At 44.0% G+C, this 13,352-nt stretch overlaps 1 protein-coding gene across 1 annotated transcript; it reads right to left on the bottom strand.

Moving 5' to 3' along the window:
• Positions 1–4,062: 4,062 nt before the first annotated feature.
• Positions 4,063–5,343, bottom strand: LOC115314622 (fibroblast growth factor receptor 3-like). Its single transcript, XM_029973752.4, has one exon. The coding sequence runs from the start codon at positions 4,959–4,961 to the stop codon at positions 4,173–4,175; it is 789 nt and encodes a 262-aa protein (XP_029829612.2). The 5' UTR covers positions 4,962–5,343; the 3' UTR covers positions 4,063–4,172.
• Between the last annotated feature and the right edge of the window lie 8,009 nt (positions 5,344–13,352).

The following is a 13,352-nucleotide window of genomic DNA, read 5'->3' as shown; positions in this document are numbered from 1 at the left end:
CGCCTCATCATTTGTCAATCGTGACAATATTACATTTAACCTAAAATTTTTTTTCTCCCCTCACCACGAACGTAATCCTCCATCATCTCCGCTGATCTACAAGGGGTCCGCACAATATCGATAGTCGAGAACCACTGACATAGATGAGCAGTATCGTGCTGAAGCAGCCACGTGGTCTCAGTAACAAAAAGGGGTGGGACCGATTTTGCCACTGAGACTATACTTGACCACTGAGGCCCGATACCGCTGGCCCTTCACATTGGTTGAGCTGATTAACAGATGGCTAACGATCGGTGCTTCCAGAGCCTAAGAGTGCGCTCTGTTGGCTATAGTATTGCTTACCGTTGAAGAGTCCGTGCAAAGAATGACGTTCTTCAAACAGTCGAAGCAGTCCTCTTTTTTCGGCGTCAGCCTTTCGCTGCTGATCGTGAGGGTTTCATGAGTGGACCCGAGTCGCTGCAACATACCATAGTACGCAGGGTAACTCCGCGAGCGTCAATGCAATTTTTCCCTGGGTAACTATAGTTCATGACCGAGAAATTCAGACCATAAATTGCGCCGTCTGCTTTTTGCGGTTATCGGAAGATTGCGCTACAAGTCAATGGCATCGCTAACTCGGTCGTCTGCGATGGCGCCCAACCTTGATTTGGCAAGTTTTTAGAGCGCTGCTCTTAAGCGCCCGTTTCCGTGTTTCGCTGCGTCGGGGTCGGCATAACTACGTTAAATGTAGCGGTAAAATCGCCGTCACGTGACCTCAACACAAATCCAATTCTCCGCTAAATTTAGCGGGGAAATTCAGTTTCTCCGCTAAAACCAGCAAGCAAATTCAGTTTTTCCGCTAGATTTAGCTGTAAAATTGACGTCACGTGACCTCAACACCCATTCAATTCCCCGGAAAATTGAATTGGCGTTGAGGTCGCGCGACGTCAGTTTTCCCGCTAAATCTAGCGGAGAAACTCAATTCGTTCATATGTGACGTGACACCAAGTCATGTGACGTCATTTTCCCCACTAAATTTAGTGGGGAAACTAAATTGGAGGAGGAGGTCATGGAGAAGGAGGAGGAGAAGAAGAAGGAGAGGACATAGAGTTATTACAATAAACGCTAGAGGCTCAGGTGGCGCTAGTGTCTACGGGACTTCCGCTTGCAAATTGAAGCAGACAGCACGCAGTCTACATTTCCAGCCTCCCTGTGTATTCCTATGGGAAAACGCGCGTGAATTTTGTCTCTTCGCCAGAAAATAACATGAATAACTTGTGTCATTTCGGTTCTACCGGATAGTGTGTAACTTCATTGGTATTGTGAAAGTGTAATTGCTTTAATTACAGCATTTTTCTTTACCACTGAACGATGTTAAACTTTCCTCTATTTCAGGCCCAAACCTCTGTTTCAAGGAAAGTATGTAAAAACGAGCGACGATTGTAAGCAAACTAACCATCGAAAGGCATGTAGAGTGTATTCAAGGTTTGCTAGCATTTCGTTAGTGCTTATATGTTGCTAATATGCCCGTCCTGTCATTGGATGAAAATGACTCCGTCGTACATCTTTACGATCGGTTCAAAAAATATTCGAACGCAAAAAAATAAAGCACGTACGTGAACTACGAAAGGTGTGTCTTTTTATTATTTCCTATGTCGGGCACTTTTTATCAGGCACCTGCTCTCTGGCTCCCCCTATTTGCAAAGATTTGGAGCGTGCGGGTGATGGGTGATGATTTGAATTCCCAGAACAAGCATCTTCGCATATATTCATGAGCAGGAATAAAACAGTACTTATTTATTGGAAATCTGACTACATTACGTGGCATTCAATTTATTTTGATCGTCTGCATGCACAAGGAGTTACTTATCCAATGTTACTGCGTAGTTCTTGCTGTCTGTCTTGGTTTTCCACATGTCCTTCGTTCGTTAGGCACGTTTATCCCCCATGCTGGAAAGCGTCGACGCCGTGTTCGAGCTAACAGTGTCCGACAGTGCACATAAATACACGTCCGAAGCGGTTTTAGCACCGTTTTTCATGCCACGAATTTCAAATAAAAATGCTGTAACTGACCAATTATTTCGTCTGCGTGACTGAGAAATGTTCCAATGTGCCTAGTACGTACAAATTATTCGTGATATTTGCTCTGATAATCGAGCGCAGAAAGAAAATGCACTCGCTTTTTCCCATAGAAATGCATTACCGGAAGTCAATTTCTGACTGCTTGCTGTCTGCTTCAGAATGCAACAGCACACTAGCGCCAGCTGAGCATCTAGAGTTTATTGTAATAACTCTATGGGAGAGGACAGGAGAGAAAGAGGAGGAGGGGCATACCCTCCCTTTTTCTCTCCAGGAGCTGCTCTCTAATTTTGCATTATAGAGATTTGTAAACATCTTTCATTTTTTGCTTGAATTGTTTTACAGGAAGAAAACTGCGCCCTGAACTTTCTCACGGGTAAACTGGCCGGCTCGGTACATAATCGGTAGAAGTTTGAGCTTTGTTATGTGCAAGCGCCGATTTTTTCCGGTTCGTTTTACAGCGGAAAATCCGCTTAGGATACCCTATACACGTAAACAGATTGCTCACAAATACGCCGATACGTATAGGACTGTGTTCAAATTAGGAAAACGGGCTAGCACCGTAGGTCACAAATAACCCACATTAAAAAAGAAAGCATGTTCTTTAATGTTTGCTATTGACCATCAACTTTTTTCTTACCAGACACTGGCAGTTTAAAAAAAAATCGCAGGGGGTGGCTTATAATTTTTAAGCTGCTTGCTTCGCGATATTTTATTTTGACTCTTTGAACGGTTAATGCAGCAGTATCATTGGCTACGCAGCAAAAATAAGATGCTCTGGACTGGGCTCTGACGATAGAGAGGCACATAGCTGTGGTCGCGGGTCGCATGCAAGTTGTAAGTTTTCGTTGCAACGAAAACAAAATCTTATATTAAGAAACCGCATTTAACGTTATGTTGAGCTTCCTGATAGCCATTGATTTTAAGGTTCCAGTAATATACAGAGTAGAAAGAAAGAAAGCGAGAGAGAGAGAGAGAGAGAGGGAGAAAATATGTTATGGTTGTGGAGATATTTATGTACGTGTATACCCAGGATGTTTCAATCACTTTTACGTATTTATACATGTATGTCGAATGTTCTGGAGGTCGCAATATAACCTTGCTTTTCGGCGAGATGCACAGCTTTCTCGGAACAAAGTCTTCACCACGAGAAAAAATGCTAAAAGTGGCGGTGGTAAAAACGCTATTTATAGTTACACGAAATATCACGAAAGGCGGCATTCAGTGGAGTAGTGCTTCGATTCTTTGACGGAAGCTATAGGCTTTTCGCTTTATGCAGTCAGCTTGGCGGGTGCAAATACCCTACAATTTCGTGTGCCCGTAAAACAGACACATGATGACAGCATCCGGGCATTGAAGATACCATGCATACCCTATGCAGTTCCTATACAAAATAACATTTCACAGTGAAGGGTAGCGACTGCTATAATATTAATTGAGAAAAAAACAAAATGTAATTTTATTATTGACACTGCTACAGAATTTTGTTGGTAACATGGGCATGTTGTCAAATGTTTTTGCAGATTTCATCATCAACTCTTTGACCTGTCAAGTCACCCTGTCAAGTACACAACGCTTCGCTGCATGTAGCTTCGTTTTTCAGACCGCCCTATGATCCGCTACGCTCTCAAAACTTTCTGCGTACATGTGCCGTCCCGCAGTGCTCACAGAGCTCTGGACATGGGGTTTTAATCGTTTAAAACGATGTTGATGAACAGAATCGCGCCCCAGCGGTCACGCAACATCAGTGGCAAAAAGGCGTTCATTCCGTATGCATTATGATCATGGTGTTTAAACCCCGATACTGGGAAGGAAACTTGAAGATATATTAGAAGAAACAGACGAAAAGTGACTTTTCTTCTGTTTCTTTTAATATATCTTCCAAGTTTATTCCCAGCCTCTGGGTTTAAACATCATGATTAACATGGACCACCTCGCCCGGACGTTGACAATTTATCCCATATTTTACTGTCGTTTAATCAACAGAGGAGAATGATAATGATCTCTCTTCCTATTAGCTAAGTTGAATAAAAGCCAACCAATGAGCGCTACTCCGAGTGCGTCGCGGTTCAGCGCACATACACGCTCAGGAACGTTTGTGAGTGCGCAGCTCTTCATCTGTAGCCCGGGAACGGCTTCGGATTCACGCGCACGGCGACGGTCTGATGAGACGCTCCCGATGGCGAGCCGGCGAGAAGCGTGTAGAATCCGGCGTCGTTCAACGTGATGTTGTTCAACGTCAGCGTGAATGGTTCACGAACGTCCGCCGCTGCTGCATCTTTGATCAGCTTTGCGTACGGTGCCCCGTTTTTGTCGAAGTAAGTGCCGTTCACGTGGTAGTGCTTGATCCACCGAACGAAGGCCGTCAGGTAGCTGTAAACCTCGCAACGGACCACCACATCTTCGCCCTCAATAACGGTTCGGTTGCGGTCTTGGCAGACGACGGTCGGCGTCGGTTTGAAGCGTTCGTAGACGTCTAGATGATACGTCCATTCGACGGAGCCCAAGTGGTTGGCCACAACGCACGTGTACTCGCCGCTGTCGTTCTTGGTGAGACGTACCAGATAAAGCGTAAACTGGTCTGCCGGTCTGGAGGTCGGACTGTTGGCCTGTTGAACCACCGGTCTACCGTCTTTAAACCACGATACCCTGGGTGTCGGGTTGCCCCTCGCGTGGCAGTTGAGTCTCACGGCCGTTCCGATGGGCTGCACTTTCATGATGTTCTGCATTCGCTGGGGGTTTGTGAACCACGGTCGAGACTGAGAGCTTTCTTCCACAGTGTCCACGAGGTTGTCTTCCGTTGAGGAAGATGTGACGGTCGTTGCGGCTAATAAGAAGCCGACTAGCATCATCACCGGCCGCTTCATCCTTGAATACGCCGCTGATGTCTTGTACCCTTTCATCGGAAGAAAATGGACTTCTTAGCACCAATCAATCCTCGATGGTTCCTTTTTCTAGCTGTTGCACCAGTATCAGCCGCCCCTCTTCAGAAGCTTATTAAAGCGCGAGAGTAATTTTATATTAGACTAGTTTATGAATATAAAGCGTCTATGGTGATACAAATCCGGGATACACGAGTACTGAATCACTGGTTGCGAATACCACGGAGCTCCCTTTTATACGTTTTAGGTAAGGGGGTGGAGGGGGGGGGGGGGGGTTCTCGAACGCTGACGGATGTTGCTGTAGATTAGAAAATCCGGTGGCCTTATCCAGAGGCGCGGGACTTCACATAGCGTTCTTATAGAAGAGCTCAACCGTAATCTTGAATTCGTGCCAAGTACAGAATGCTTTGAGATGCCTATCGTGGCAGGAAACTTTCATTAGCGGCTACACACGTCCGGTCGTGGAAATAAACGAGGTCTGACGTTCCCCGTACAGAGACGTCTTAAAGAAGATTTCGTCATAAAAAGAAAAAAAAGAAAGAACTTGCCCAGGGTCTCGTGATTGACTGTCGTCCCCGACGCCGTTGTCTGCCCACGCCCTAACTCAATTTGAAAACAGAAACTGGCGTGACTGCCGATGCTTGCTGCGCATGAAATGGTTTCACAATCCTACGGGGGTCTTCTGTCGCGTGACATGTCCTATTTGCTTTGTGTCGAGCGAGCACGCGTGACACTTTAAAGGGTTTTTCTTTCATCGGGGAAACGCCTGCCGTCCTCTGGCTCAGGTTTCAGCACAAATAAACGGGGTGTATGATCGACGCCAAAATTGGCAATATAAATTTTATAAGTAGGGTTATTTTCTTTTATTTTCCTATTTCCAGAGTGCTTCTGCTCCGAAATAGCGCGGAACGTGAGCGCTCAGCAGAACAAACGTCGCAAACAGTTTCTTCTGAGTAATACAAAATAGCGATCCTTTTCTTTGCGATAGTCGATGATTAACATACTTATTACCAGTGACGATTGTTCATATCAAGAATGAGTGTAAAATAATAGCGCGATATATTGATCGCCTAACCCCGTAACGGTCCTTTACTATCTCACAGTACTGCGTCGAGCGCACTAGGGAGACTCAATTTAAACGCGAAATAAAACTAAAACGTTTGTATGTGTGATGTGCTCACAGAAGTAACTTTTTTTTTTTTTTTTTTTCTGGGAGCAAACAAGTGCTACTATAGTAGGATCTGGTCAACTCCTGAAGCGCTCATTTCGAAAGTGGGATTACAAGAATAGACAACCCTCGTTCGCGCGGTGTTTTGTTCCTTTGTATAGCTTTCGAAGGGTAACTATACGCGTTTTCACCTCAAGAAAAAAACAAGTTTCGCGCATTTTTTCATACGCGGCACGAAGTAGATCTTACGATATTTGGGTTGTCGGAGGAAAAACCGATGCTTTTGGCGTTTGAAACGTGTACGTCTTGATACGATAACGTATATCGAATCTAAATTGCCCCTACATATATCTTAGTTCTCTACATAAAGGAGGAAATTGGTAATGCTCCCCGAGGAGCCGGACTTTTCTTTACTGGGGTTCTTGAGGTAAGAATGGGTATAGTTGCAACAAAACAAATCAGACGGCGTTGCCTTTTCCGAGCGCTTCTGTTCCCCATACCATGCATACCTTCTTAAATAAATACGTAACAACCGCACTCCGCCTCCCCTCATTAGTATTAAAATTCAGTCACCCCCGCCTTTTATACGAAGTACAGTCACTGCAAAACGTAAGTTATATAACTCTGCAATACTTGCTTGGCTATAGAAAAGATTCGCTTGCATAAATTAGTGGAATAAAAATACTTAAGCCGCATTTGACTGTGCGAACGTTCATCTAGTTTTGCTCATTAACACACAGAAAAAAGTCACGATGTTTATATTTGTAGTCTTAATGTCCCTTTCCGTGTCGGCATATAGAACTGCGGAGCAGAGTTTTCATAGAGTTGCTGCAGAACGTGCAAAAAATGCAGAAAACATCATCTTAAACCATCGATCCGAGTTGCGAATTATGCTTGCACTGCACCGGCCAGAATGAACGACATGTCTTGTTTTGCATCAGGAATAGTTGAAATATACTAAAGCTCGTGTCGAACCTCGACGCACATCCATGTATCTTTAGATTTTAGTCTGCATTGGATAAAAACTTTCCGGTATTCCAAAAACACCGTCAGTGTCTGCATATAGGCGTATAGTATATAAGAAACGCTAAGACCGAAGAACAGTGCCAGACGCTTGGATGTGTCGTACCATAGCCTCCCCTATACTCTCAAAGCCTGGCCGTTCGACGACGGAGCCATAGAGTGCCCGGTCGCAGATTTGGAGCGCAAGGATCTGGTAGCACAGAGCATCAAAGAGCCATTTCTCGGGGAACCTGGACGTCAGGGCACAGCTTTTGCAGCGGCGAGTACCCGAAACACAATTGTTCGCTCGGGAGAAGTGTGTTTCGACGTCTCGCCGCAGCGGGGCGCCAGTCACGCGTGGCTCTCCTCTCATTCATTGTCTGCCGCTCCACCTTTTTCATTTCGGCGGCCGCTTCTCGTGGCGGTCTGCCAGGCTTTGTCAGTATATAGAAGGATATGGTAAAACAAACGGCCATTCAAGATTTGATAGGAACTTCCCGAAAGCCTCGCTGTGGCCGCTGACCTCTCGCCAAGAGACAGCTTCTTTGGGGCCTCTTAGCGAAGCGTTGGCTGCCACCTTGATTCTTCCAGTAGATTTTACGTTCAACTGTAATCACCGAGAGTTTAAGAAACGCAGAAAGTCGCTTATGTCTTTTCGCTTTTGATATATCGATATGTTACTTCGTATTTTTATTGGCTATTGCACCAATTTGAAGCGCAGCGTAGCGATAATTAGGTTTTTCAAACTAGCCACTCTCGGCGTTTCTTAAGCTATCAGTGACATACCAACTACTGCCTAGCAACGACTGCCTAGCAACTGCCGCCTAGCAACTGCCTAGTGTCTAGCAACTATTGCCTAGCAACTATTGCCTAGCAACTACTGCCTAGCAGCTCCTAGCAACTACTGCCTAGCAACTACTGCTACATTCGTGTTAACTGGTTATCACTCACGGCTTTGTCTTCTGAGACGTCGTTGGGACATTCCGATTTGCTCGCTTCTTCGGAGGCTGCGGCTCGAGAACTGAACGCACTGCCGCACCCCATTTTTGCCTTCTTCGTCGAAATTCCGGAGTCTTATTCTCACTCTTCCCAGGCTCCCAGATTTCGTGCTTCGTCAGAAGGAAGAAAGCGCGAACGGGGTTATACTGCTATTTTGAATTCGGGGGGATCGAACGGGCGCCGGGTTCGATCGACTAGGCCGCGCCGATCGCGCGGCTATGTGGCCCGCAGTCTCGGCTCCGTAGGTCTCTTGTTTGGCGCTGGGTTTCTAAGGCGATGGTGACATGAAAAATGTGCCTACTCAAGCTGAACGGTGTCCTTTTCTGTGCATGGGCGCCTTAGCAAGACAACGGAATAGGACGCTATTCCTCGTGTTTCCGTCTTCAGACAAAACCGGAAATATTATGCCATTCAGCAACTTAAACAATACTTCTAAAAAACAAAAAAACAAAAAAACAATACGTTCAAGGGGATACAAAAACCCAGTGGGCGTTTGCCGCTCTTTTAGGTTGGGGCGATTGAATTCTGGTCAATATCTGCGTAAGCAGCGTGCTGTCTACTGTGTCGAATTTTGAATGGTTGTGGCTTTTCTTAATATATTTCATTTGTGGTGTCTTTTCGAAGGCAAAGGGATCCTTGAGCGATTACATAAATGTGGTTAGTATTATGTTGTTAACACATCACGATCATTTCAATATACTGGGCCTAACAGCATCAAGAGCAGCGTGTATCTAATCTAAAAGTTCTCTGAATATCAGCAGTTGCCCCAACTCAGTAAACGGGGGGGGGGGGGGGGGATGAGGGGAGGGGAGGGGAGGGGAGGTGAAGGGGGAAGGGCGACAAGGAAGAGGACCACTGCTCGATACGAGTTGATGAATATTTATTGATAGCAAAACATGTACAAAACGTAGGAAAGGGTCGACTAGGCTCGTAGCAGCGCGACGACAACAAGCACGCGACACCACGGCGAGTGAGATCAGCTGCAAATAAATTTCGCACGCGTAGAGCACACAGGAACAGTACTGAGCCATGGCCCACGTAGAAAGCTGATTAGGAATAACGCCCACGGAGCATGGACGACACTTTACATCACTTTTACACCAACGTGGGCAATTTCGCCAGTATCCGGTTAGTTGTCTCACACCATAAAACACATTTCAATTAAATAAAAAGAAACTACATACTGCGCATTAATTTTCTTCGGATCTCTTGTATTTGTATTTGACAGTGAGGAGTATACAGTGAAGGTTACAAGCCAGCCGAACATGCCGAACGCTTCCACATGTGGCATATTAATCGATGAATGGGTGAGCGTTTGGGTTGTTCCTGTACCGTGTATCGCTGTTGTTTGTTTCAAAATAGAAGAAATGTTTCCGGACTCCCAGGAACTAGCGGAGTCCATTATACGCTTCTACGGCGCCGCCCCCTCCCCCCCCCCCGAATGATTTGGTGGGCACAGTCGTTTGACACCTTTATTTCTACCCCTCCATATACTGGAGTCAGTAGTTCGAGAATGTTACGACTCCGCACACTGGAATGCTTTTTTTTTACGTTCATTTTGTTACATCTCTGTAGTTCAGCGGCTTTTGTGTTTTAACAAGTCCTATTTTCTATTGAAACTCAATGTATAGGTGTCGTAACTATAATGACGCAATTTTATGTGTGTCGCTTTCAGAGTGCACCCACAAATTTCATCATAACTTCATTCACATTCGAATCATCGAAATTGTTATCCAGTGGCTTTAGAAGAGCAGTAAAACACTGATTTACGAAAAATGACAGCGCTCGCCAAGCAGGTTTAATGGGCATGCCGTAAAATGCATGGGTATATGAGAATGCCGGAAATTTGGGGGAATAATAGGTCGAACACCATTTTAATTACGTTCCACTTTTCGTTACCACTAACGCCACTTATGAGGCGTGGTTTGAGTAATTACTGTCTATGTTATCAGTGAAATTCGGGAAGACATGTTTTGCACTTGGCCCTCATGATGCGGTGTTTCCCTGTTTCGCCAGCCGTTTTGTAAAATAAAAATAGATAGGCTTAGGATAGTTATTCTTTTCTGGGTGACATTTTAAATGGTGTCCATTTTTACTTTCTACAAGAAACATTGGGTTCGAAGGAAGTGTCAAGTTAAGGAGTTTCACTTATATCGAAACTCAGTGTGGTTGGTTTTCTCTAAGCTAATGACGAAGGAGTGTGTCTAGGATCCGGAGCGCTATACTTCCACTAAAATCACCAGCTAAGACACGAAAAAGAGTAGCTAAAAAACAAACAAAGAAACTTTGAATCTATTATTTCACAACCTAACATTCGAAATTGGTCACTTTCTTACAAGGCACTTAAAAAAATAATCACGCCCCCGATTCACTTGCATGAGTAGTTCTGCTTGCTTGGTTGGCGCGATCGAGAAGTAATGTGATGAAAAGGAATAAGTTATCGCCATCCGCGACGCTTCGTTGATCCCACTTGACGAGGCACCGCGGAACATGAAAATCAAATTGTTTCAGGCAGGAGCTTTGACGAAATAAATTTATAATATAATTAGTTTGGTTGGAAACCGTACAGTGAAGAAAACTTAGCACACAGATTGAGTTGCAGAATCCTTCTATACTAAATTAGGGCCCGATTTTGGAGTGTATTTAAAAGGAAACAAAAACCTTTAATTCAAATTGTTCATGGTAGTCCAGTATTCTCAAACGTCTAGCAGTTTTTTTGTGCGAATATATATATTTGCCGATTTCTCAGTCAAACTGAATGGAACACCAATTGAATGACTAGAGTTTTAACTTAATATCAAAGTTAGTTATTTTAGCAGATTTGCGAGCAGAACATAATTTGATTGAACTTTTTTTCCTCCAAAACAAAATGTGCATGAAGTAGATGTCAATGGTGAACGAGAGCTGAGTAGAGTATTTAATGCTTGTGTTTTTGTGGAAGACTGTAATTTTTTAATGCCTCTCATAGCAGTTGACCTGAAAAGAAGTGTAATTGTGAAATGATTGCTAAATGAATGGAGTCAGGTAAGTAAAACTTGGATCTAAACACCTAAATAAATGTTTCCTCAATTTCATCCTTTCTCGCAGTTTTTAACCGTGTCTAATGGATGGTTACCATTGAAGCACATCGCATGGAAAAATTTGAGATATGTTTAATACCGATGTTCTTTTTCTATTATTAGCTCTCAACCAAATCATCCATATGGGAATGAACGCCTGCCTTCTGTTCTAATTTTTAAGTTTAATTTGAAACGGTACCACGATAAATTCTTAATTCAACACCAGACTTGTACGTAAAATCACGCTTATTTTGGTACATGGCGACTCCATGACGATCGCTTCTGTTTCGGTTAGACCACAGGCGTCAGTAAGTTTTTAGTATCTAATGCAGACCTGGTAGCTACGCGACGTACCGAATTGCCTTCTTTTAAAACAAACAATGTTGTCTCAGATACGCGAGAAGAAAACATGTTACGTTTTAAATCGTTATTTACATGCGCATCTGAAGGATCACTTTTACTCCAGCACTTTCTAATTTGTTTATTTCACCTAGAACTTGTGTTTGTAAATTTCGGTATCAAAACGGACAGGCAGAAAATTCGGATCTACAATCCTATTTGCATCAAAGATAAACTAAAAAAAAAAAAAAAAAAAAAAAACTCTACAAAAACAAAACGTTTAATACTGTGCGGTATTTTCTGGCGTTGTAAACTCAGCCTATGTAGGAGGAAGCCCTTAATTGCATATCGTTGTACTTAAAAAAAAAACTTGTAAACGCTTCAGCGCCATAATTCGGAACCATTTTCACGATAAATCGCCCTCCATGTTATAAATTTCAAATCTTAGAGGCCTTACCCTGGAACTGACAGTCACTATATTCCCACTTTTTAAAGCATACCTAACTCTACTTATACTTTGTGCACCCTTAAGCTGAGACTGCAGCCAAAGCTATATAGTCTCAGCTTAAGCATGGCTTTGAGACATGCATTTTCAGCGCGAGTGCTCGTTCTGCGGAAGAACGCTTCAAAGCATTGACTTGGAGCTCTCGAGCTTTTCGCTGCCTCGATAACGTCGCGAGATCATTCTTTCTTGCCCGGGAAAGTTGTTATGTATAAAAAGGCGCTTCGAATAATATCCGAGAATGGTCGACAGACACCTTATTATTATGATGATTATTAAACCAAGGAAACGTTATCAGAGTACGGGTTGTTCACTTGTTCGCGAGCGCTATGGACTGTGTTCTTAGCCGAGGTTAGCTCTACTTGAGCGAGAGGTTTGTTAGGTACATATCAAAATGGTGACTTTCAAGCGTATCATTCGTGACCCTCATTCTAAAATCTGTGCATTCTTCACCTTAGACGTTGTAGGAATTAATAAAAGGATGGAATAACTGAAAAATATGTAGTCGTTTTGGACCCAGTTGATTCGTTTTGTTTCGCTGCTTGGATTCATTGACTCATTTGAGTCACTGTTTTCTTGCACAACCCATAGCTCTCTTGTTAATATGAATGCTCTTTACGACTGAGAAACCATACGCCGACGTCGATTAAGGAACGCACCGATGGCTTTAGTTTCTAAGATTATCGCATTAGCCAATAGAAACGCCGAAGAAATAATCACGAAGAACGTGTGCGCAGTAAGCCGCGCCATGCGTTTGTTAAAGTTATCATTGACTATAGGCATTTTGTCTTGAAGCTTGTAGGTTGTTTCTTGGCGTCGGACCATCTTAGAACATTACGGATTCGATCATGCATAGGATCACCAGGCTTTTCTCGAATACTTATCACAACTTCGGACGCGTCACATAATTGACACACGGGCAAACGGAATACAACCATTCGTCATAGCACATGAATTCAGACTTTGATAGAGTATCATCTGGGGTTCGTCAGTTCGTTTACGTGGACAGTCATTGAAGAACTCGCGTTCCCGTGCATATGGTTTGCACTCGTTACCGTCATTTCGGGGACGCCTCCAGACTCGGGTAAGAGTCGCAGTCACGCCGGCGATCCGCGACGCTTGCACTTCCCCAGCCACTGCACACACTATGTGATTGCGTACGCGTTCATTCCTCCCGTGATTATATGTAAAAGGCGTATAGCCGCAGACATTGCGTTTTTTTGTTCGTATATGGGACGACGGCTTCCGTTGGACTAAGGTGCCTAGAACACGTCTTGGACTGGTGTGTGTTGCGTCCTAAACCTCCAACGGATCAAAAGGAATACCGAAGTGGCAGGAAATGA

This window comes from Ixodes scapularis, unplaced genomic scaffold (genome assembly GCF_016920785.2).
Source record: "Ixodes scapularis isolate PalLabHiFi unplaced genomic scaffold, ASM1692078v2 PGA_scaffold2__306_contigs__length_199485367, whole genome shotgun sequence".
Classification (NCBI taxonomy): Eukaryota; Metazoa; Arthropoda; class Arachnida; order Ixodida; family Ixodidae; genus Ixodes; species Ixodes scapularis.
Note: the sequence above shows the minus strand (reverse complement) of the source record. Positions and strands in the feature narration are given on the sequence as shown.

Bases quoted from the DNA above. Each gene is read 5' to 3' on its own strand.
- LOC115314622 (XM_029973752.4), bottom strand. From the start codon at position 4,961: ATGAAAGGGTACAAGACATCAGCGGCGTATTCAAGGATGAAGCGGCCG.